The 26,623-nt window shown below is 38.1% G+C and overlaps 2 protein-coding genes across 15 annotated transcripts in view; one reads left to right on the plus strand and one right to left on the minus strand.

Moving 5' to 3' along the window:
• Positions 1-272: 272 nt before the first annotated feature.
• The window catches only part of LOC142827203 (uncharacterized), a 31,846-nt gene continuing 5,495 nt past the window's right edge, over positions 273-26,623 (minus strand). For 4 of the 14 annotated variants that reach the window (XR_012901748.2, XR_012901737.2, XR_012901750.2 and 1 more), the window contains 2 exons: positions 24,370-24,435; positions 19,100-23,907 (listed from right to left, as the gene is read on the minus strand). Coding sequence is in view for 5 of the 14 variants with exons in the window: in XM_075921419.2 (XP_075777534.2) it covers positions 2,950-3,188; positions 4,033-4,077; positions 24,370-24,435 (350 nt within the window). In the remaining 9 variants the exon portion in view is untranslated. Of the gene's footprint in view, positions 2,240-2,660; positions 3,189-4,032; positions 4,078-19,099; positions 23,908-24,369; positions 24,436-25,315; positions 25,400-26,623 lie in introns of those variants that run through there. The other 10 variants (XR_012901746.2, XR_016348877.1, XR_016348878.1 and 7 more) reach the window with 8 other exon arrangements.
• Positions 4,282-26,623, plus strand: part of LOC102461263 (cadherin-10) — a 166,043-nt gene continuing 143,701 nt past the window's right edge. Inside the window, exon 1 of the mRNA XM_006112616.5 lies at positions 4,282-4,681. The gene's annotated coding sequence lies outside the window, so the exon portion shown is untranslated. The remainder of the gene's footprint in view (positions 4,682-26,623) is intronic.

Here is a 26,623-nt window from a genome sequence, read left to right on the forward strand (position 1 = left end):
TTAAACTTTGGAATAGGGAAATCCGCGGGGGATTTAAATATCCCCCGCGGGATTTAAATAAAGATGTCCGCCGCTTTTTTCCGGCTTGGGGAAAAGCCGGAAAAAAGCGTCTAGACTGGCCCGATCCTCCGGAATAAAGCCCTATTCCAGAGGATCTCTTATTCCTATTTCAAAGTAGGAATAAGAGATCCTCTGGAATAGGGCTTTATTCCGGAGGATCGGGCCAGTCTAGACGCTTTTTTCCGGCTTTTCCCCAAGCCGGAAAAAAGCGGCGGACATCTTTATTTAAATCCCGCGGGGGATATTTAAATCCCCCGCGGATTTCCCTATTCCAAAGTTTAAAATTAGCATGCCCCTTTCGAAAAAGGGGCCAGTGTAGACGTAGCCATAATGATTACCTGTTGTGTTCTCTTCCTCTGGGTCATCTGGCTCTTTTTGCTTCCTTGCTTTCTGTGAGGATGGTGCTGGGTTGGTGAGAGAAAGTGGGGAGAAGATTACCTACTTCCTGTAGCAATCCTGGTTGGTTTTACTAACCCAGGAGGTGACAAATTGGAAAAGAAGCCAATCCATAAAGTTTTTGGTCCAGGTTGTACTAAACACATGTGCTCCTTAGTGGATGCTTGCTTAGAAAATTCATTTTGTTATGATCCATTGTGACCTAGCTCATGTAAAGCCTGTTCCCCATCCTCGTGCAGATCTGTTTTTTGTCCCCTCTGCATGTGAGTTATGACACTTTCTCCTTCAAACTTCTGGGGCACTGTGGGGAAATGATTCAGAGCAAAGGAAGAGGAAGGTTCGCCACATTCAGTACCCAGACACATTCAGGGCTCAGCATGGCCCTGCAGCATCTCAGAGCTGCAGATGCATAGGAAGTATTGTTCAGTCCTGGACAGGAGCATGCTCAGTGCAGATGGAATATTTGGGAAATGTAGCTGCTAAATACCAAAAAGTCTCTTCTGCATGTACACAAACTGCAGTTTTTCAGTTTTATATAACTTGGCCAGATTCAGGTGGATTTTCATGGGGCTAGCAAAAAGTACTTCCCTAACACAAAAGCCAAATTTCAAGTCACTGCTCCAAAGCATAGGGTTATTTAAAGCTTTTACAAAGAAAAAGTTTCCAGATTTTTTTAGCATAAGGAAAAATATTTTTATTTTCCCTAACTTCATTCTCAGAAATAACTGATCTGTTTTGGCTGATGAAACTAGCTAAAATAATTCAGATAGACACCACAGAAAAACTTCAGTCCAAGTGGTTAAAATTTGGCAAAGTTATATAAAGATACCATTCCAGCTATGATAGTATTGCCACTTATACATGGAATGTAATTGTAGATACTAGAAAATAAACATTTGCCCAATATTTTCTTAGGCCTATTATAGTAAATATATGCTTTGTTTTGATACCACTGTGTTATAACTGTGGGTGAATGCTGAGTTTTCAATGGGAACCAACACATAAGAAACATAAACTAGAAATCTGTTAGAGCATATATACTTTTGACTTTAATTCAGATGAAGGTAGAATGTGAATTTGGAGTCTGATAGCTATTTGTGAATAACTCCATGTGTGGACAGTCTTATCCTGGAATAAGATAGCTTTGTTTTAATTTAGATTAGTCCACTTTAATTACGATTAAGTCTAAATTAATGTAAAACCAGAATAAGGCCCTTTTATTATGGAATAAGGGTTTCTGTTACATTATCTTAAATATATATGTATGTTTTTATAAATATACATAAAATATACATAAAATATAATAATTTATATACATTCATTGTATTCCATTTCATACTGACTGCAATGTTAATAACAACATGTAAAAATAAAAGAAAAATTACTATCAACCATTCATAACATAAGAATCTGTTGACTCATCAGAACAGCTATGCAGGGTTGCAGAGCTATTGCAAAATATTTTGCAATAATGTACAAACTTTTTTTTTATAACTCCCTGTAAATCTTTGAATGTAACTGTCACTTTAAAAGGCTGTTCAGCCTCGCATGGAGAGAGGTTTTTCCTGGACCTGTTGTTTTTGGAAAGCCAGCACCACAGTTGATTGAGTGGAAAAGACAATAACTCTGAAAACTACATTGAATTCAGTCTTGGGCAGAGTCTATCAAACACAAGGGAATTTAAATTTCCTGTCTCATATGAATAAAGGGAAAGGTTGGAAGTCAGTAAAGATATCACAGCAATGTTGCAACACAGATTGCTTGGTAGTGTAGACGGCTCTCCCTATGTTTGAGGGAAAAAGAAAGTCACATTTATTAATTCAATAAGCTAATCTCTCCTTGAGAGAGAAAGAGAGAGAGAGGATATGTCTACACTGCCACCCTAGTTCGAACTAGGGTGGCTAATGTAGGCATTCGAAGTTGCAAATGAAGCCCAGGATTTAAATATCCCGGGCTTCATTTGCATCTTGCCGTGCGCCGCCATTTTTAAATCCCCCTTAGTGCGGACTCCGTGCCCGCGGCTACATGCGGCACGCAGTAGGTAGTTCGAATTAGGCTCTCTAATTCGAACTACCGGTACACCTCGTTCCACAAGGAGTAATGGTAGTTTGAATTAGAGAGCCTAATTCAAACTACCTACTCCGTGCTGCGTGTAGCTGCGGGCACGGAGTCTGCACTAAGGGGGATTTAAAAATGGCGGCACCATTTGCAACTTCGAATGCCTACATTAGCCACCCTAGTTCGAACTAGGGTGGCAGTGTAGACATACCGAGAGAGAGAGAGAGAGAGAGAAAGAGAGAGAGATTTTTGAGAATGAAATTCTATGTAAAGCAGGAACAGAAGCAAAAATGGAGATCATTATTTTTATATTGCCATAGCTTTGGAGAAAAGACAGCAAAAATAAATACAATGGTTTTATAATGTAATACATTGTGCTATATCTTGGAAAAAGAGAGCGAAGTATTTTCTGTTGCATTGTTTTATTCCTTTGTGTCAATAAATGTTGTTTATTGTACTTTTCATTGCCCCTAGGACAGGAATTCTCAAACTCTGCATTGCATGAGCCATCAGTGGACTGTTTCCACTCCCATTGGTGACAGCACAGATCATCTCCTCTCCCTTAAGTGATGCCATTACATTCCTGTGGCAACTGTAGCAATTGCTACATGGAAAAATAATAAAGAAAAAGTACTTACTTTTTCTTCCTATCATTTTTAAGTGCAATGCAGCAGCTGGAAACAAGAAAGAAGAGAGAGCACAATGTGGACTGTTGGCACTCATGACCTACCATTAAAGGCTCCGCAAACCTGTCCACGGTCCTGGATCACATTTTAAGACCTGGTGTTTTGTGACAGTGAGGCCTCTATCTCTTTCTCTGAGGAGACTAATCTATAATGTCACACATTTCACTGCTAGGAAATCTTTTTTTACATCATCTGTGTCTCCTTACATTGCGCGCATCCTAAATTGGACACATCTTAACTTTTGGGGAAGGGTTGAGGCCTTTTTTTACAACCAGAAAAAATCTCTCTTTCCACTGTTTAGATGGAGCAATACTGACATCCACTGACTTAATCTTATGTGGATATTTGCTGTATCTAACCAATGTTACACAATACTCTACTATATCACAGAGAAAGGATTGGGCTTACTATGATCCATGGAGGGATTGTGCTGAGTCCAATTTGTTGCATTAGGAAACATCAACTGCTATAGATTAAATCTGTGAAAAGGATTACATCAGCAAAAGCTACATTTTAATGCTCCAAGTAATAATGTCCTAAGCACATGTGATGCAAATATCAACTTGAAGAAAACTTAAGGTTTGGAAGAATGAATGAATAGTAGCTCTGTACCATCTTCTCAGATGATTTTTGGATACATTTTGGTATCTTACAGTGCAAACCTTCCTTGTTTTTTCTACACATTACAACACAGATGGAGCAGAAGAAAGGTTTTTTTTTTTTTTTTTTTTTTTAAACTCATGGAAATGGAAGTTCAATGAAAACAGTAACAATAATAATTTACTTTCTGGTTGCATTTCAGTTTAGCTTGGTATCTTGTTTATTTTGTTACCTCTTTTGTGGCTTGGCATGGTGAAGACTGTAGGATCACTGATGGCTAATGAAAAGTAAATATCTAATTAGGAAAAATGTTTACAAAAACGGTCATGTGTTTACTGTTTATCACTGCGAATACAGTAGATTAGTTTGATTACCTTGGACTTCAGACACAGAGAGCCTTCTATCAGTAGGGGGAGGGGGATGGGGATGGGGAGGTTTCAACAGCAACCATACACACACACACACAAAAAGCTTTCCTTTCTCTGTACCTCCCACTGCATTCACTTGCAAATCACTGTGTGCTTGGGAAAGCCTGTGCTTTCCCAGTCTCTAGCCTTCCCATGGCAAGTGCTGTGGCTCAATCAGCAGAACCTCTCTCTCTCTCTCCCACTCGCTCTCTGTGAGGGAGTGATGCTTTATTATTATTATTTTCTTAATCAGGCGCTTTGAATGAAAGCCAGTCAGTGAGAGCTCCCCCCTAAGCGTTGGTTCCCTGCTGTCCAGAGTTAAGTGATGCTGTGAGAAGAAGCTGAGTTAGATTCAAGTAGGATCAGCCTTAGAAAATAACAGCAGAAAACAAACAAAAAAGGGAAGATTGTAGCAAATTCTCCAGCATTGCTTGGCTTGGACACTACTACACTTACTCAGAAGCAGAATAAAAGGTAGGAACCTTTTGCAATTGTATTTTCTTTGGTTGTTTTATTTCCTTGAAAGAGCAGCAGCACTGTCTTTTATGTAATCCATAGAATTCTTCTGTTACATACAACTTTTATACATTGCAAAGACACTTTGGTAAATATGACACACAAATGAAATGGAGATAAATGTGTTGTGTATATACTGTGCTCAAAGTGAACTGCCTTGCTACATATTCAGGATTGAGCTGCATTTTGCAATAACCCCCTCCAATCCCAGGAACCAAGCTAGCTTCTAAACAGCGGAGTTTTCGTTTGTATTCTATTACTGCAAATTCGGTGGTGGTGGAAGGGATACTGTATGGACTTAAAAAAGCACAGTGTTTCATATTTCATGAGCAGAGCATGCAACATACACATACATGCTCACAGTCAGTGCATCCTGATTGTATCAGTTACAGCTTTCTCTGATATTTCACTATTGCATTTGTTGTTTCATTGATTTAAATCCCAATTACAGCAAAATACTTCTTCAGAGAGCAAATCTGTGTTTTGAGGTGGATGGCAGGGTAGATACAGGCAATACTTTGTGCATGCGTGTATGTATGTGAGTACATATACGCTCATACAAAGTGCACACACTTTTCCTATACAAGCATTTCCTATGCATTGTGGTAAAAAGGTAAAAATCAAAGGAAAAAGGGGGAGAGAAGAAAGAAAATATATGTAGTCAGCAGTTGTTGTGAGCCTTTATTGTCACTGCTGCAATGAAATCCATATTGTATGTGTTAAATTAATGCAGCACATTGCGAGTCCAAATTCATATTCCCAAGAAGTAACTGTTGATGGCTTTTTCAGCTGCACTAGATATTTGCAGTAGGCTAATACTGTGTATACTAGTGAAATCAGAAAAACCTAGCAGCCTTTTACCATAAGAGGCTGTATCTGCACGTGCAATCAGTGACAAACAGCAACCAGCATTTTAAAACTGACCTATCATCTTTGTTGTTTCTACACAAATGACACTGTTTCCTATAATTTTCATCTTTTGTTCCAGTAAACACCTTTCTGTTGTCCAAAACTGCACATCAGTTACTTGTGTTTTGAGACACTATTTTGTCATGTGTGTGTGCATGTGTGAGAGAGAGACAGGCAACGAAGCAGCAGCTCTGCAAATAATGATCTGTCTGTTTTTTATGGTGACTGTATGCTTTATATTTACATGTGACTATTGACAGATTATTTTATGTGGAAAATATCTCTTAGTCTCAAAGTGCCCTATTACCATTTGCCAGGAATATTTTCACTTTAGGGCTAGTGTTCTTGAGAATTTTAGGTGACTGGCACTTGTATACTAATCGCATTATTTGAATATAATGTTAATTTCTTTAAAGAAAGAGATGAGAGAATTAAGTATGGGTAAGGGTGGGGAGAGGAAAGTTCGAAAGATAAATTATTTTTTTCCAGAGTAGAAAAAGTAGCTCCGTATAGAGTCAATGTGGCTTGCATAGGGAGATAAATACTTCTTGGATCATAAGATGGTAATCTTGTATGTGCCTAGGGAACTTCTCAGATTCAGACCCATTCTGGTAAATACCAATGTAGTTGACAAGCTCATTTGTGCAGCAGGTTTGTGTAATAGCTTATTCCTACCTTTAATCAATGTGTTCTGTGGTTTTGAGTGTCGTGAGGCATTTGTGTATTTGAACTTAATTTTGTTTGACAGAATTTTCATGATAAAACACATCATAGCATACACTTCATGCTAGTTTTTTTTTTTATGCTAAATTGGACTTTGTAGCTATGGGAGGTGTAGGTAAATGGACATTACTACTTGCTTTATGTTTGCAATATTTTCTGATTTTCTAACTGTAAGTGGTATAGGAAAAGATCAAGGGCCTGTATCTGTACATATAGATATTAATATATGTCAGTATATACTTAGACAACAGCTGTTTATGGCTTTAGTGAGCAGATTGTGGATTTTGCTTTGGAGTTGGTGTGTGTATAGGTATAGTAAAATTTTGTGTGTGCGAATGATCTCAATGAACTAAGGATCCCATATGAAAGTGCAAAGTGAGGGAAACAGCGTACAATTCTAGAATAATTTAATATTATGGTTATAGTTGTGATCAAAACAGGAGCTTAGTTGAAATTGTAACTGATTTCATGCTGCCAGTCAAAAGTATATATTCTTTTTAAAAAGAGAATTTCCGAACAAAACTGCTTAAATTGAAGCAGCTACATAATTGTCCATCTTCCTTGTTAAATACTCAGTGTGAAAGGCAGAAAACGTTAATGTGAAAAAGATACCCACCTTGAATTTTCAAAGTCATTTCCTCATCATGATTTTCCAAAGAAACAAATGATTGAAACAGCTTGCCTCAGCTAAGTGATTTCCATGCAAATTATTTATTTTCTATATCTGTTAACCAGGTGTACAACCATTTGGCACATTTTACTCTCTATGAATTTTTATATTTAATACTTTATTATTCCACTAGGTTGCAGCATTAGTGCATGGGGTAAGATTAATAGTGAAGTATTGCTGCATTGGCATAAAAAAGAGAAGGGGTTTCTAACTTAATATATTTTTAATGGTTAATTATTAGCTGAAGTGTTGTAAGGTCTCAGGCTTCCTAATTAGACTTCATAATTTGTCAGTGTTCATACATATCAATGATGTGTTTGGTGTTCTCAGTTAGCTCCATAATTTGGGATGATGGATAGAAAAAGAAGGAAAGATAGAAGGTAAGGCAGGTAAACAGATATAGAGGGACTTAAGAGACTTTTTGGAAACATGTTATCACTGGGGGTGCACTAAGAATAATGGATTGTTTTCTATTATAATTTACTCTGTGTAACTCTAGTTTTAGAGATGTCAATTAACGTATAATTTATAATATAGACTGAATATTGGTTTATTTTTAATTACTATCAACATATTATTTGGATACCCCCACGGTCAATAACATGAAAGAATACTTTATTGTTAATATCCCGAGTATTTAAGGAATGGTAACATTGATCAAGCATCCTTAATCTTCACTGAATTGTGTATGATTGTCCATGGTTATTAAACTAGAAAAGAGAGAATCAGAATGTGATACAGCAAATATTTCATTAACTGCGTATAAGAAGTCCCTTAAGAAAAACACACATCTTTTCCAGCATTTAAAACTATGCTCTGTTTAACCACATCCTCTCCCTTGGAATAGTTAGTGTCTTGATCTTTCTGTTGCCATAGAAAAATCCCATGTGTATATGTGTTTGTGTTAGGGGTGTGTGTGCATACACATGTGTGGATAGGTGTTTTTTTCTTTCCATGTAGATTTACATCCTCCTCACTCTGTCTTTTGAATGGTGACTTCCCTCTAGTCCATGGAAAAGGGTGGATATTGAAACCCACTCTGAAATTGTGTTGGTTACAGGCAGTGTGTTTTTTGTGATGGTACTGCCTTGTACGCAGTACCGGCACCTCCAGACGCAGTACCAGCACCTCCAGTCACAGCTCAACAACTTGTCTCCTGGAGACCTGGCACCTTTTTTTTTTTTCTTTTTTTTACAAAAAAAAGCACTGGACAGGAGTCAGAAAAGAACAATGCATGCCCTTTGGGAGTTGAGTGTGCTGCATCCACTAGGCCACACTAACAAAGCAGAAAATAAACAGTACACAGGCAGTGCTTTTGCTCCTGTGTGTAGGCTGGAGAAACAAGAATATGACCCAAACAAGAGAGTCACTGAGCTCATTAATTCTATTTGTTAGCTTATCAGTTTAACATTTATTAAGTGGATTGTCTATCAGAAATATTCTAACCAGTATTTTTTTGTGTATTTCTTTAGCCTTCTTGACCATTTCACACCAAAGATGGTTACTGTAGGTGAAAACAGGAAAAGAAACTGTATACACTTCAATAGGATTGCATTGCAATAAATAAGGGTATTATATTTTCTTTAATTCCTAATATACACTAGATATCCATTCTAGGGATGTCAATGTGTAGTTGACTACATGATTAACTGATAAGCCTGGGCCTATCAACTACACGCGCTACTCCCCTGGCTGCCTCTGTATCAGAAATATGGGGAGCTGACTTTTAAGCCGACCCTCTATGGGTGCTGGCTTCTGTGGATGCCGGCTTCCTCAGAGCTGCCTCCTACCCCTCCCTCAGCTTCCCACAGAGGCAGAGAGCCAATGCTCTGGGGGGGAGGGGGGAACCAGCTTAAAAGCCAGCTTCTGTGAAGCTGCATTCCCCCTTCCCCCCATTCACTGATAGACAAGCAATAGTGTGGGAATTGGGGGGCAGGCAGGCAGGAGCCTGGTTTTATATTTTCCCATGTGCAATTTTATATTACCCTATATGTAATTATTGCTTTTTGTAAATCTTACGATTTTATCGCTGGCATTCCATCATCTGCCACATTAGATAGGCTAATGCAATAAATCCAGTCTCAGTGTTTTGCATTACCACATAAAAACATGACATACTTTCATTTAGCATGATAAAACCATGGGAAGAGGCTTTCAAGCCAGTTCCCCACACATATTGACTCCCACAGAGCTGCTTGCCCCGCATGCTGCTGCCTCTTTATCAGACGCAGCGGGGTGTGGAGTAGGTGGGAGCTGGTGCTCACCTGCTCCCCCTGCATATAAATGTGTAACTGCTAAAATTTTAAGCAGCTACATATTTCCACAAATACTCAGCAGTTAACATCCCTAATCCATTCCTTCCTTGTGTTTTGCCTCCAGAAGCAAAGTGTGAAATATATGTCTATGCCATTCTGTGTGCTGCAGGAACATAAACAGCTCTGGGAGTGTTTCTGAAACATTCTCCAGGTTGCACTATTAATAGGCCATATGATTTGGGATCTGCTTCTGAACTCAGACTTAGGCTTCTAGCTGCCAGTATTAGTGCTATCTTCAGACCAATGGGCTGCATTGAGGGAACACAGAACTTTAGGAAGTTTAACTAGAAATACTCTAAGAAGTAACATGGCAGGTGTCTGTTTTAGTTGTGTGAGAGTGTAGGGACAATATTTATGTAATCATACAATAGTTTTTGATACTCATTTTTTTTATAAATATATACATAAGTCAAAGCCAACTTCAAATCATATTTAGTGTATGAGTAAAGGATGTACAATCTTCTGTTTTTGTTTTTTAAAGGTAACCACTCACAAAGAATATGTAGTAGGAAATGAAATGCCCAGATATTTACTGGTACTCAGAAGCCAAATAAGTTCCCTTCTGTATTTTATGACAACAATAGAAGTCTTTGTTTGAAATATTTTCCCATGTGCAATTTTATATTACCCTATATGTAATTATTGCTTTTTGTAAATCTTACGATTTTATCGCTGGCATTCCATCATCTGCCACATTAGATAGGCTAATGCAATAAATCCAGTCTCAGTGTTTTGCATTACCACATAAAAACATGACATACTTTCATTTAGCATGATAAAACCATGCAATTTTTTATGAATGCAATCCTTGTGAGCTCTGCAGATGTTACAACAGCCAGGCTTTGAAGTAGTAAGGGGGAGATATCAATGCAAGTCTCTGCACTTAAGAACAAAGAGCTTGAAATACAACATGTAGTATCATGGAGTTTTTTTGTCAGATTAACATAATGTAAAATATGTAGAAATTAGTTATTAGGCCCTTGTTTCTTAGGTTGAGCATTAGTAACTTACATGTTTATTTAACAAAATGAACTGAACATGTGAAGAATTTGTACATAACCCTAATGCAGAACATAAATAAACAAGTAAGGTGTTTGTGGCTTAGAAACTGTCATGTGAGTATTGTGCATTTTTTCATTGGTTACTGTAAGAAATATACATGCACCTTTAAATCAATGATAAGTATAGGATGAGCCTTCACTTCCAGTGAAAGCAAATGAGTGATGTGTATAAAGTAATGAAAGAGCTTTGGCGATAATAGTCCCCTCACTGGAAATAGATATGCCAAAGTGGACCAGAAAAAATCTATTCTTAGTCAAATGCGAGTGTTGTGGAAAAGGAGTGGCTGAAAATATTCAAGATGGGGAGAGGGTTATAAAGTTTCTAATGAGGCAAGTATAAGTCATAATCACTAAGTACTATAGGGTCTCATTTCCGAATATATATATATTTAATTTACTGTCCACGTCTATGAAAATATTAAATACATGGAATAGGCAGACCAAAGCAAGTAAATTACATTCTTTCTGAAATTAGTGGCATTGGGCATGTGTGCACTGCTGTTAGACAGCCAGAGCTGAGCTGACCTACTCATGGAAGGCAGGCTCAGGAGCTGCTTCAATGCAGTGGATTCATTCAGGCTTGGGCTGGAGCCTGCAAGGTAGGCTCATCTCAAACTCTGCAAGGTGTGTCCATCTCCACTGCACCTTGGAATGATGCTCCCAGCTCATGTAGACAAACATGCTAACAGAGCTTGAGCTGATTCACTAAGGGTATGGCTACACTAACCACCCTAGTTCGAACTAGGGCTAATGTAGTCATTCAAACTTGCAAATGAAGCCCGGGATTTAAATATCCCAGGCTTCATTTGCATGTTCCCAGGCGCCACCATTTTTAAATGCCCAGTAGCTCAAACTACCTGTCCACAGCTACATTTGAATCCCGGGTTTCATTTGCAAGTTCAAATGACTACATTAGCCACCCTATGTAAGGGGACTGTTACCCCTTACTAAAACTCTGTGGGAGTTTTTTTGGTTTACCAGCTTCAGAAGGGGAAGGGTTCATGAGACTGACAGACCCCAGAGACAATGGAAAGCAGCCAACACTCCAGCTCAGCCTGACTGACAGGTTGTAAGTGGGGATTGTTCTGGCTCTCTCTGGGCAAACAGGGAGCTGAAAAGAGCAGAACAAGCTGTGTGCAGAAGAGGTCCTGCAAAGACAGAGAGTTGAAAGAGGAGTACAAGAAGAAGTCCTGCAGCGACAGAACCAGACACAGACAGGCCAAGCAGTGCAGACCCTGTGTTGAGCAGCAGACTGGCAGTGCTCAGAAAGCCAAAAGGAACAGAGAAGCAACACAAGGAGCTGGAACTGGCCAAGCAGCACAGCCTGCAGCTGAATGTGGTGAGCTACTGGGACCTGCAAAGTGTGGGGAAAGGCTCTGGACTGGGAGAGGGGTCTGGCCATTTAGAGACTGAGGCTGTGTGGTCACTGTCCAGCCTGCAGCCCCTTGCAGCACATCCAGGGCTTCTAAGGAAGAGACTGTGAACTGTCCTTACACTCTGCAGACTGCTGTGTTGATGTCCCTGTGCTACAGAGCAGGGCTGTGTGTTCTCATTTAACCATTCTCATTGTTTCTTATTCTATTCTCTTTAATCAGTTGATGTTTAATAAATTGTATTTGCTTTGAACCTTATGAAGTGATCACTGGGCCAAGAAGGCCTGCAGTGTAAAGAGAGCACCTCGGAGTGGGGACACCCTAACTCCTGCCCCTAGTGACTACAAGGTCAGGGATTAAGCCCCAGGAAACCTGGGCCCAGCCTTGTTGGGGTTTCAAGGGCTCTGCTACTCAGGAGAGTGGAGGGGGAGCCCTCAGGATCAGGGAGCCGTGGGGTAAAGGAAGTGGGAGCGGGGACTCAGATCCTTTCGCTGGTTCATTTCACCGGGGTGTATTGAAGCCAGGAAAGTTCCCCACAATAGCGGGACCATTCCCCCGCTTACACCTAGTTCGAACTAGGGTCGCTAGTGTAGCCATACCCAAACAAAGCAGTGTGAACGTTATGGCTTGGGTTGCAGTTCAGGGTCTCAAACCCCTTTAACCCCTTCATCTCACAGCCTGAGCTGCAACATCCATGGTGCTGTTTTTCATGCATTGACTTGAGCCCCGCTAGCACAAATCTAACTCTTTGAACTGGGAGCCTTGTACTAAGATGCAGTATAGACATACTAAACAGACAACATTTCTGTTAACTCAAATGTTAATCACAACCTTCAAACAAAAGGTTGTTGGCAACTTAAAATAATATATACTATTAAAAACTTTCCTATTTCAACCAAAGCAGAGCTTTGTAAGCTTAACAAAAATAAATGTGAGTTTTAATGCAAAATGCAGAGAAGTAGAGGACGTAGCAATAGGAAATGTCTTTCAAGTTAAATATAGCAAATGTCTTTAAAAGTATTTTAAAGCATCACAATTAAAACTGAACAGATTGTTTGCACTGATAGGAGTGATTCTCTGCTTTTACACTGGGAACTTACAGAGAATGATTTTTAGAGATGTTGAGCACCTACTGGCCCTATTGACTTTGATTGTAACCCAGCACCACAGTATGTTGTTTCTCAACACAGACACCTACTGTGTGGATAAATCGCCCCAATTAATGCCAGATGATTTAGGATTATTTTTATGAGCCTTAGAAATTTTAAGGGAAAAACAGTTGATAGGTCATCCAATGCTTGTCAATCTCACTGTCAATGAAAAATTGGTTTAAAGTGTGGTGGACTAAGAGACTAAGTACCTCTCCAATTCCTGCTGAAGTCTCCCATTAACTTCAGTGGGTTTTGGATTAGGGATGATAAAATGTGTGTAATTAAGTAAATTTTCAGAAGTTATACAATTACATGCAGGGTAGCAGTTGTTTCTCCAGGAGCTGATGCATTGGGGCAGACGGTTTTTAAGCTGGCTCCCTGCATGTAACAGCTCCTACTTGCTGCCCCTCACTGCTGCCTCTGTATTATACAGAGGCAGCAGTATGGGGTAGCAGGTGGCTCTCCAGAAGCCTCTGTGCTTGGGGAGCCGGCTTTTAAGTCAGCTCCCTGTGCATACTGGGAACCTGCATATAACCATGAACGTTAACCAATGAGCCCAGGCTCATTGGTTAATAGCTTACACAGTTACACTTTCAAATCCGTACTTTGTTTCACGCTTCCAGAGGAGGAATTCATTTATCTGCTTTGTTATAGGATGCCTTTGTGTGAAGAGCAAAATGCCATTGTCCATTTTCACTGCCACATCGCAACTTCTCAAGATTCTCCCTCACATTAAATATCAATATTTCTGATTATTTCCCTGAAATAAGTTTGGTTTTAATTGTTTTCCTAGTTGAATTTCATTTATTTTTCAAAGTTTGGTCTTCTGTAAGAATCTCCCATTGCACCACTTGCAATTTGTGCATGAATTGGAACACTGATGAAGTTAGTGAAATGGTATCCAAACCAGATTTAGGATGATTGGAATTAGTCTGATAGTAATGTTTATTTCACTAAGAGAAGAAACATAAAATAAAGGCATAATGTATCATATCGGAAGCATATATGTTTTTGAAAAACTACACATTGTCACTAAAATAATAATAATAAGGTAACTCATGTTAATCATTCAAATTACAGACAAAATGTGCCACATTTACTAGATGTGTGTACCGGTGATAAAATAAATGAGCCATGGACTCAAAGGCCAAGGGGGGGCGGGGATAGGTCAGGATGTGCTCAAAACAACTCACCAAATCTTTTAAGGTTTTACGCTGAAGGTCTTGTAATAATATGAGCAGCAAGTAATTTTCTAAAAAAAGACGCTGGCCAATTTGTTTCCTTATATGTCCCCCAGGAGGAGATGCTGCTTCTTAGTACTACCATCCTAACTTCCCAGAGCACCTAACTCTTACTGAGACTGTTCTTGATGTCTCCACATGGTCAAAACACCTGGTATATTCAAAGGGTATTTTGAATGATTAATAAATACAGCATCAGGTGCATACTGTGTTGAGAAATTACTTCCTGACAGCTGGTCTTGTAGGACATGCAGGTGTGCATGCTCTTGCTGTTTATCCTCTCCTATCCTAGCCCTTTTTATTGCCAGTTCACACATGTAGGTTAAGGAGCATGCTGTTGATTCATTTAAACATTAAATCAGTGGTGGTTGCTTACAGTTATCAAGCTTTTTTGTTGGTTTTTCATTATCAAACGTATGAGCTTCTGTAATAGTCTTCCCCCCTCAGCCCCCAAAAAACCCTTGATAACCTACAAGTCAATACTAATCCTATGATCCTAAAATCTATTCCTATTTTAAACGAGTATCCAAAATTTCAGCAATGAAACTGCATCTGGGAGAAACTGGATATGAATTTTACAGTTTGGGCCATCTTTAAATTCTTTTTGTTCACATTACAAATGTAAGAATCCCCATCAGACCTCAGAAGAACTACAGCTCTGATTTGACACTCCCTTTTTTTCTTCCATAAATTATTTAAACCACATTGAATACTGACATGAGTTACGTCACTATGCTTAAATGATTAGAAAGTGATTATTTTGTATGGGGGCATGAATGCTTCTGCCATTGAAATCCTGGGGTGGGTTTCTGTTCCTGGCCAAAAAACTGGCACCCATCTTCACCTTGCTATTAGCGTTGCAGTCTTGATTACTACTGGGCAAATCTTTCTTCTTTCTTGTCCTGTTTGGATATGTCTACACTGCATGCTTATTTTGAAATAAGCTATTCCAGAAGAAATACTCCAAAATAGCTTATTTTGAAATAGTGCAGTTAGTGACACTACAGGGAAGTGTCAAAATGAGTCTGAGGCAGGCTTCCCTAATGTGGACATGCGACTCAATTTAGAGCCCTAGGAGACACTGGGGAATAATTACTTTGAATGGCCCTGAGGAGGTGTTATTTCAAAATAGAAGCAGTGGAGCATCCACACTACAGCTATTTCAAAATAGCTATTTCAGAATAGGCATTATTCCTCATGGAATGAGGTTTACAGAAGTAGGAATAAGCCATCCGTTATTTTGAATTTATTTCAAAGTAGCAGAATTTCTGTATAGACACATTGTTATTTTGGGATAACAGCTGTCATTCCAAAATAACACTGCTGTGTAGATGCACCCTTTTCGTCCTGTTAGGCAATCTGCTGCTTCTTTGTCTTCATGTCTAAAGCATTTTATTGAGTTGAATTATCTTCAGGGATTAACAAAAGACCAGCCACACACAGTCCATCTAGCCCATTATCCTTTCTTCTGACAAGTGGCCAGCACTGCTGCTTCATAAGGAATGAATAGAACAGGATAACTGATAGTGATCAATCCCCAGTAGTCCATTCCAAGTTCTGTCATTTGGAGTTTCATAAGATTCCATCCCTGATTATCGTGGCTAATAGCCATTGATGGACCTTTGTTCCATAAAGCTATCTGCTACATTTCTGAGCTCAGTAATGTTTTTGCTCTTCACAACATCCCATGGCAATGAATTTCCTAAGTTGTAGTTCTTATATTGTGTGCAGGTATAAAAAACACTTCATCATTTATTTTCTCTACAGTGTTAATGACTTTATAGACATATATCATATTGTCCCTTGGTCATCTCGTTTCTAAATTGAATAGTCCTGATTTCTAATCTTTCCTCATTTGAAAGTTGTTTCATAGCCCTAATCATGACCAGAACTACATATAGGATTCAAGGTGTGGGAATACCATGGATATATATGTAGTAGCATTGTGATTTAAAAAAAATATCTTTCCATTTCCTCTTAGATGATAACATTCTTTTTGTTTATTTTGAATGTCACTGCCCATTAAGAGGATGTTTTCAGGGGAGTAATATATTTATCTTGAGAGGTAGATAATTTAGACCTCATGATTTTGGGTGTATAATTGGGATTGTTTCTTCTTCCAGTGTGCCAACATTAAATTTCATCTGCCATTTTGTCACTGAAATGGGCTGAAATGTGTCAAGGACCAGACCTATTTTCAGTGGGAGAGGAGATAGCTCCATCTCTGAATGTAGATATGTTTCCTCTAGAACATTAATACTTTTATGGACACTGTAATTTATTATCCACACATTTCTTACTCCATCTTAAGTGAGCCGAGATGAGGGAGTATCTTGATTTAACTAACTTACAATGTCATTTCATCACATAAGTATAAGGCAAGTATTTCATTCTTTTACTTGATGTTTTGAGATACTGCCCACTAATGAAATTATGTTTTTTGATTATTAAGGTTTTTGATTACTAAAAGTATATGGTACAATCGTATAAACTGAGCGAGAGCACAGACTAGAAAGAAACAATGTTTTCTACCATTGTGTCATGCAGCTGAACCTGCTCTCTGAAGCACATGAATTATGTGTGGATAGGTTCCAGTAGCAGCTCATTTCACTCAGCTTCTTGTTGCGGTCAGAATAATGAGAATTAAAAAAAATGTGATGAACTGAGGCACAGTGCATTATAAAAATAGTTCTGTTTAAATTTTGGTACATTTCAGCAGAATGTACTGTGTCTGGTCACTAGGCTAGAGACATTTTAAACTGAATACTTACAAGTGAATAGCTGAGAGACAGAATGAGTTTATTTAACATCTGAAATGCAAAACTAAAACAAAAAAAAAGGTGAATTCAATTTGTTATATCTGGGGACTTACATTACATTAGTTAGATTCATGATTTAGAACAATATTAGAAAAAGCCATTTTCAAATATTTTTTCTCTTACAGATTTTCTATTCATCTCTACAGTCACTGTGCCATTTAAAGTTAAATGGAGCAACTCATCTCAGTCACTAGTGAGCATTGTTAAACTACTTTTAGTCTATGTGCATACATGACAACTGATTGGGTCATTTTTCAGTGTTGCAGACTTGCCAAAGGAAATGCTTACTGCACAATACATGAACTCAAGCAAACAATATGCAAAATTCCTTGGTATTATAATATGGTAATTACACTTCCCAATATGAATTAATTATACATTTGTAAAGCATTGGTTAGCAGGCTTTTAATAAGAAAAGGAAGTAAAGAAAGCACAGACTGTAGGTTTGAATATACGACTGATTTATGAACATCTTACTTCTGGAAAAGAGTTCCTGTGTTGTCACTGTATGATAACAGAGCACAATTGGACCAGATAGAATTAGGTAAGATACATGATATGAAGAAATCAAAACATTAAAAAAGGAACATCTGCAAGTTTAAGAAAAACAAATGAATAAAAGCCTGAACCAAAGCCCATTTCAAGTTAGTAGGAGTCGTATAATTTCAGTGAACTTATTTTGGGGCATTAAGCCCTGAGCAGTGACATGTGAGTGCCTTAAAGCATAATGGGTAAAATAAATTGATCCATGGATGAAATTTCATCTTTCAATGCAGTTAAATACTGTACTATGATAAACAGTGGCAATAAAACATGAAATATTTTGGACATAAAATGTCTTACTTCATACTGCATGCATCCTTCAAGTATTGCTTCTTTTAAGAAAAGAAATTCAATTTGTTCAAGAATGTTAAGGTGAATACATAGCTTTGCTTCTTTTATGTGTAGACACTACACTTTATCGCTATTTTGAAGAGGTATGTGTCAATAAGTCAAATTTCATGTGAAGAACTGTAGAATTATAAGTACCAGTTTAGCAATTAAGGCATAGAACTTTTACTTTGTGTCCAGCTCTTGAAATAGGTAGACAATTCAATCTGACCGAATAGAATTTTATTCCTGCATTTAACAAAATTCTCTGTGAGTTGTGATATTTTGTGGAAACTAGGAAATAGAAAAAATTGAACATAACAGTGAAATTAAAAATATACTAGAATATTTTTCATCTTTGACTCTTGTAGCATCCACTTTTCTAAAGACTTCAATGAACCGTAAATGACAATTGAATTTCTGTGTAAAATGTTAATGTGAAAAAAATGCATAGATCTTAATATTCAGTTACTAACAAAAAATAAAGAGTTCATCAGTTTTTAGATTAAACTTTTCTGGCTTTCTTTTAACTTAGATGAAATTCACTTACTTAAAGCCATCTCAGTTTGGCTGCTTGACCAGATGTTTTTCTGATGCCTTAAAAATCAAATATTTCATACTAAATGCTATTCTTTTCCTTTCTGCATTTTTTAGGAATTCTAACTTTAGGAAAATAAACTTCCTGAATATCAAATAAATCAAAATTAGGTCTCCACATTCAGGAGCTTGTCAGGGTTAGGGAGGGGTATGTGAACAAAGTATTGACCAATTGGAAGGTGAACTTCTGATGATTTCTCTGGTAAAATTCTCACCAAAGCATGTTCCATTTGTCTATCAAAGAAACCTTAAGAATATGAAGATTCTTAGCCCTTTGATGCCATCTTGTGGCACAATGTCAGTTGTGAGTCCAGAGAAAAGATTCTGTCCTTGCCTTGAGTTTTTACGCCTACTGCATTGCCTGGGTTTAGTAACAGGAATATATCTGACTTTACTACTAGATAGAAAATGAAAAACTGACTCATGATTAGAATAGCTAGAGAAATCTCACAAAACAGACTATTACTAATTATCAAACAGGAATACATTTTTGTTCTGTACAGATGCATTAAATCTGTATAGAATCTTTAAATATTTAACTGTCTCAAGGCAAAACTCCTCTAGTGCTTAACACACAGCAAAAAAAGGACATGTGCTAGTGTTCTTTTCGCTCTTTGGAAAGTGTAAACATAAATAAAGAGCCTGTGTGTTAAAATAAATCATGGTGACAACTGTTCTTTGTGTATAATTTATTATTCATTTGGTTCAGGGGACATTCAGCTACACAAATGTTTGTTTTCATATTACATTACATTTTGGTTAACTCCCAATTAGCTGAAGATAATGAGCTGTGTGGGTGTGTTGAGTTTGTTGAAGTTAAGGCCTGGTTATGAGTAGTGCACCACCAGTTGAGTTCTGTGGGAGTTGTAGGTGTTAAAAATCAGTCAGGGTAAGGTGCATATGCATTGGGTTGAAAGACACCATATACTGTAGGCAATGGGCCCCTCCTCCATTTACAGACTGTTCCTGGATGCAAACATACTGTTCTGTGAACAGGTGGGAAAGAAATAAAATAAAATATTGATCCTACTCCTACCAAAGCCATCGGCCCTGATTATTAGAGGAAAATTAAGGTGGTATTATTTTAACTGATATTAATGGTGGAGAAGGGAGAGAGAGAAAGAGATCATCTCTTTCTTTTTCGTTAGGTATTATATATTCACATCAGTATAGCATCTGAGCACCTCTCATTTTTTAATGATTTATATAGATAATACCACTGTGAATTAGGGGAGTTTTATTATCACTATTTACAGATGGGACACTAGAGAAAGAGAGTGTCCAAGGTGTCACAAGGAACCCAGAAAGTGAATGCAGGAATTTGGGATCCAAGTCAAGTGCCATAACTACAGAATCATCTTTGCACTCTTTTTTCAACAGGACCACGGGCCAATATAACTTGCCGCCTATGCCCAGTATTACAGCACAATGTGAGGTGGAACAGATTGTTTAACAGAAGTACTTAGCACATATTTTAAGGGAGCATTCAAGGCAGAGTGATCCATTTCCGCAATCGGGATAAAAAGAGGGGATTAGTGGGTTTCAACAAACTAAGACTTCTATGTGACTCGAAGACTTGTCTCATTCATGAACAAATTCTGTCCAATAAAAGATATTATATCACACATCTTGTTTCTATAATATCCTGGGACTGACATGGTTAAAACTGCACTGCATATAACTATGCCTTATGTTATCCAGATCTGCTTTTGGGAGGGACTTTACATTTCTTACTACACAAACAGGTCAGTATTGAGCAAGTAACCAACCCATATGTCAGGATCTACATTTTCTGCCATTTCAAACATCTCATTCCATTCTCAGAGAATGAAACCTAATAGGCTCTCTAGTAATCAACATTCTTCTTAACATACAGTCATCTTCCTAACTGGAAATATCATTATCCAAAGCACATTTGTGTTTTGTGCTAAAAGATCAGTCTTAACATTTAGTCTGAAAGACAACTGCAGAATCGATTACTTTTGACAGCATTGTAAAAAGCCACATCATAAACGTGATACAACAGTATATAATGGGATGGTGATCTATGTTGTGTACCAAATGCTGTAAGATACTTGTGAAGGAAAAATTGGATAAATAATTTCTGTACTTATTTGATCATATGGCACAGTACATCAACAAAAATCAGTAAACCAAAATAAAACTGTGATAATCTTCTATGAAGAAAAGTGTATCAAAAATGATTTTGAGAGTTGTAGGGAGAGGAGCCATAATTATGTTACATGTGCAAGATTTTCTCTTCTCTTCTTTCCACTTTCTTTTCTATTTTTCAGGTTTTTTCTTTCTACTTTTTTAATTTTAGGCAAAGTAGAAAAGAGATTGTCAGCTGAAATTTGAAATGAGCTAGTGAGTAAATGAGGCAGGGATACAGCAATATCTCAAGTCAAAGTCTGCCAAGGAGAAAGTCTTCAGCACCAAGAGAAATAGGATTATGCAGCAGAACCAAGAAGAAGCCAGAATGAGTTGAATCCAGAGAAGTAGTATAGAAGCTGAGAGACACAAAATGCTTGGGATAGGCTGGACCAAATTTTAGAATATGGAGAGCAATTTTGAACTGGATCCTGAAAAGAACAGAGTTAACGGAATTTGAGGAAGGCTGGCTGTATGTGTTTTTATGCACATGAAAAGGCATACCATGCCAATTTGACAATGATGAGATTTGAAGAAGAGGGTTTTGAGGGAGAACAGGGGACACAAGAGCAGTAGAAGTCAAGGGGGAAAAGACATGGCTAAACATTTGAGCAGAAATGAAGATGAGGCATTAGCATATATAGGGAAAGTTGCAGACTGTGAAAAGTGGATTTACAGGTCTTAGGCTATGTCTAAAATACATCCCTTTTTCAAATGAGGGATGTAAATTAGACAGATTGAAATTGCAAATGAAGCTGGGATTTGAATTTCCTGTGCTTCATTTGCATAATGGCGGCTGCACGTTCTTTCTAAGGAGGGTATTTCGAAAGTGAAACCACTGTATAGATGTGGTTCTTTCGAAAAAAACCAACCCTTTTTCAAAAGATCCTGTACTCCTCGGAATGTACATATTTTATGCAAAGGAAAATGTAGCAGGTACATACATGCAGAAAAACCTGACAAGCTCACACCCGCCCCCCTTTGGGTAGTTAATCAGTTTCTGGAACATCTTCTCTTTGTTCTCGGAGAGTGTCCAAGGTGAGGGTGAACTCAGCAGATGGAGGATCAAGGTTACAGGTATGCGGTAAACAGATTTATCTAGGCAGGGGAATGTGAAACAGGATTACTTATGCTGAGTGCAAAGTGATGAGACTGGACAAAGGTTCATGTGGAGCAACCACTCAATGCTATAAAATACTGAGGAAGGGACTTTCCTCTCTGGGAGAGCCTGGCTGGTATTGCTCTCCCTTTGTGCACATCGAATAAAGCTTTAAATTGAACAGCGCGTCAAAGACTCTTGACTCTGCCAAACACCTGACTCGTATGGTTGCTATAGGGTACCACAAAAATCCCAACACCATATATTAACAGAAAGAGAAAATGGACAAGGAGAAGTAAAACTATGTACATTTGGCTATCTTCAGTACATAATTGCTAATATTAAAGGTAGCTACATTAGCAAGAGGAGAAAGTTTAAACAGCAAAGAGCTTTATCACCAGACAGAAAAGAGTTTGCTAAATGTTCAGCCATAACAGGAAGAGAGAGAGAAGCATGTAGACTGTCAGATGGGTAGTTTGGAATACGTCCCATTGTCAAAGTCTCCACTTGGTATGAGGAGGGCTTTTCTATTTTTGTGGAGGAAGGCTATGTGGTGTGCATACTTTCCTAAAAACAAAAATGTGAAAACAAAATACTGTTTTTCTTGAAATGCATTAGTCTTAATCTGCTTTGAAATGTCTTTAGTACCATTTTAGAAGTACAGATCTAGAAATTTTCCATAGAAAATTTTAGGAAAATCAGGTTTTTGTATCCTCTTTTACTATGTTAAATCTAAAAATCTCCTAGCTATCCTATATCATGATTACAACCATTCATCTATAGATTTTCACTTTTAGTCACAGTGTATGCCATTTAGTTAGAATATAGGGAGGCTAAAGAAATATATTATTTATTATACTGTGTTAGATCTTCCATATAAAGAAACAAAAACAGGTCTGTCATAAGCCTTCAGAAGATGGATGATCAAAAGAAAAAAAAAAGCGGGGGTTAAAAATGTTTCTGGGGTTAGTCAGTCAGATAAAATTGATTGCTCTTATATAGGTATTGGATATTTAGTGTGTGCTTCTCCTGACTGTCAAAATTATTTATGTCTAGTATGAATACTGACTAGTCTAGGCACTACACCTAAGCAGTGGCAATGAAGGAAGAAGGGGAAAATTCTTGCTGCTGCACAACTGCAGTAATACATAACTGACGTGTTTCAGGTGCTGAGTGCCTAGAGACATTCTAAACAAGATGTAAAGGTCACTAAAGCATAGGCTCCCAGCAACTGTGTACTGCTTTTACACGAGACCCAGATGTAACATCCTTTCAGACACCTATAATAATAGTCTGAATGAGTTGCTGCCATGACTTTGCCTTTTGGCAATTTTCATTATTTTGGGCAAACCAGGCAGTTGCTATTTAAATGGAAAAGAGAAATGTTAGAACAGGAAGAGTAACACTGTTCTTTTTGGATACACTTTTGGCATCAAGCTTAAAAGATTTTTTCTCTTCCTGTATAACTCCAGTCTTCCTTACACAGAGCCGAGTGCAGCTTAAATATGTGTATTACCTTCCAAAGCAGTTCATTGTTTTTATCCCTCTTTCCAGTGGAAGAGTGATCACACCATCTCAGAGGTATGAATACTCATCACTGGGACGGAGATGGAAACTCTATTTCAACAGACTGATGCTTGAACTATATGCTGCTTGAAAAATAAAATACCATTTCCTTGCAATGCAGGGCCCCTTCAAATAAGCTCATTCGTGAAATGACAACATGGGAATAGCTGCAGCTTTCTACTTTGTGAACGAAAAGTTCTGGAATGTATTTTAAACTAAGGGCAAGCAGAAATCCGCATGTCTTAGAAATAAGAACAACGAATAGCTGTTTATACAAGTATTTGCTCTGATGTTGTATTTCAAAACATTATTTTGCTTAGACACAGATTATCTAAGGGAGAAGACAAATACCTTTCCAGAGAGTAAAACTAGTAAAATAAAAGGTTAAAAATTAATGTATGTTTTTTCAGTAACATTTCATAAATTTCACTTCAACAAAGAAAATATCAGATGAGAAATGTTTCATTAAACTTCATGACTAATAGGATCGAGGCCGTTTAAGCCTCCCAAGCTCTCAGCTGGTTCCTTGAAATGAGGTGTTTCTACAAGAGCAGGTCGAGGTTAGGCAGGCATGGACATAGGCAATTATCAGCTCTGTCGTGGTGTCCTCCCTTACGACATAACTCTTTTGTGAGGATCCTGTAAGGCAAGGGTTTTCAAACTCTGTGTTACAGCTTATAAGGGCAAGCTGCTTCCTAGCTAGTTGCAAAATGCTTTGTTTACTTGCACCTCCAAAGGTATGGCTGATCACAGCTCCCATTGGCCATGGATTGCCATTCCTAGCCAATGGGAGCTGTGGGAAGCAATGTCCACACTGCTTCCTGTACTCTCATTGACTGGGAATGGCAATCCATGGCCAATGCAAACTTCAATCACCCAGATATGTGAAGGCATCTGTCAATATAACAGCAGCAACCTGCCAAGGGCTAACCCTGGTGAGCCACTCTCATTTTATTGCCCACCCGTTCTACTTATGTAGACCTTATGTAAATCAGGGAGACTTAGGAAAATAAGATGAGTCAACTGATCAGTGTAGTTAAAGTAATGAAACCCTGAAGAGGGTGCCTTCATTCAGCAGTAAAGTGGATTTAGTGAACAAACCTTGAGTGAGGAAGGCGTGGCGTTGGATGGGGTCCTCTCCAAGGTATGATATATTCTGCCTTCCTCCTCAAAAGAAAAACCAAAAGAGAATCCCGTTTGTTACAGTCACTTATGTCTGTTCCCTCTTTATTTATGTGTTTTAGCATAGGCAACTGCAGTCATTTTAGCATGCGGTAATTGTGGCACTTAGTCACCTATAGGAGCCAGGATGTTCGAGAACCAGTGGGACCTATTGGGCTGTGAGGCATTGAAAAACTAAATTCACTTTCAGTGGATTTCCTGAGATCTAAAAATTAAGAGGGTAAAACAACCTTCCTTTGGATAATTGCTCATCCCAGCCCTGATGTTAGCCAAGACCCAGAGGTAGGGAAGGGCTAAAATGCAACTCCATGTGTGCAGCTCAGTTCAGAAAATGAGTTAAGCACATGCTTGTTTGTTTGCAGGAAATGGCTCTTGAGTGTTTGTGTAAAGTTAAGCTCATAGTGCTTGCTGAATAGGCTTGGACTTAGTTATATATATAAGCTTAAGTGGAGCCTTGCACCAATGTGTCTGCAAGCACATCTTGTCCCAGAATCTCTTAATTTTCCAACCAGCTTCAGGAAAATATACTTGAAACTGAGCTTTTTGATTTACATTTGGCCCTGTATTGATGAACTTACAATGGATAATCAGTATGTCTGTTGGATAGGTTTGTCTTATTTTGTGCTCAGATTTACTGTACTACTGGTAGCATTGGTCAAATAGAATACACCAAGCATTTCTAATATATGCAAACATTGTATTGTTTTCTGGTTGGATTTTAGTAAGAGGGAAATTTTCTCCCATCATATTTTTCTCAAAAGCTGGTGATTTGTTTCATAAACTTTTAATGACCCCTGAGAAGTATATGACAGCCAGTTATGTTAATTGATTTATACTATTTAAGACCCCAAGGTGAACGTTTTACCTTTCTAAATGCTATGCACAGAACAGTTGAAATAAATGAATTACTTGCAGAATTGCTTAATGGTATATGTCACCATATGTTGTCCTGGAAAAAAAAGCTTAAATTGAGAGTCTGTTTTCAGATTTTGCTCAAAGTAACATCTATTTTTTGGTAATGGCTTAGTTCTGTTTTTAGTGTACAATATAGAAGGTAGCAATTTCTGCATTCAAATGAATATATGAAATCACTGCATATTGAACAAAGTATCGATCTGCTAGATGGGCAAAAAGGTTACAGTATTGTAGGTCATATAACCCTAGTCAATTATTTTAGTACAAAAGGTTATATATATACTAGGTGATAAAAATTTAATTTTAACAAATGTGAAGAGAGCACTAAGCCATTTGTTTCTGAATGTTATAAAATGTAGGCTCTGAAGGGAGCTTGAGAAGTCATCTACACTGAGGCCGGACTCTTTAGACCATGTCTGCTAGGTATTTATCTAACCTGCTCTTAACCTCGGGTGCTAGAGACTCCAAAAAGTCCCTAAGTAATTTGTTCCAGTGATTAAAAATTAAGTACTCTGGTAGTAAATTTTTCCCTCTTATCAAAGCTAAATCTGTCTTACTGGAGTTTAAGCCTATTACTTCTTTTCCTGTTCTCGGTGGCTAAGGAGAACAAATTATCACCCTCATCTTTTTAACAATTTTTTTATATATGTAAAGATTATTTTTGTGTCCCTTGTCAGTCTTCTCTTCACTTGATTTTACAAGCCCGTTTTATTCAATCTTTTCTCATAGGTCATGTTGTCTAGACTTTTAATCCCTCTAGTTTGACCACATCTTTCCCAACGCATGGTGGTCAGAACTGGACAAAACTCTAATACATCCCAGAATATTTGCTTTTAGTACCAGCAGTACTACATTGTTGGCTCAGATTTCATTTCTGGGGTACTGAAATTCCCAGGTCCCTTTCTGCTAGGGATGTTAAAATGTAATTATTTAGGAGACTATGCAAGTGCAGATAATTTTAGTGGTTACACATTATATGCTGTGGGCTCTGCAGTATAAAGCTTATACCACAGAGCCCTCAGTGCAGGCAGCTCCTTGGGAACGGAGCTGTCTGGCCCCACTCTTGGGGAGCTGGCTTCACTGCAGACTCTGTAGTTTAAGCTTTATTCTGCAGAACCCACGTCATGAGGTAGCAGCCGGCTCCCTGGTAGCAGCCGGCTCCCTGTGAGTCAGAAGCTGGCTTTTAAACTGGCTCCAAGCATGCACCAGCTTCTGGCTCCACTCCTGGCCTCCCTCCTGGTTCCTAGACCCATTCCCA

This window comes from Pelodiscus sinensis, chromosome 2 (assembly GCF_052426305.1).
Source record: "Pelodiscus sinensis isolate ZL-2025 chromosome 2, ASM5242630v1, whole genome shotgun sequence".
Classification (NCBI taxonomy): Eukaryota; Metazoa; Chordata; order Testudines; family Trionychidae; genus Pelodiscus; species Pelodiscus sinensis.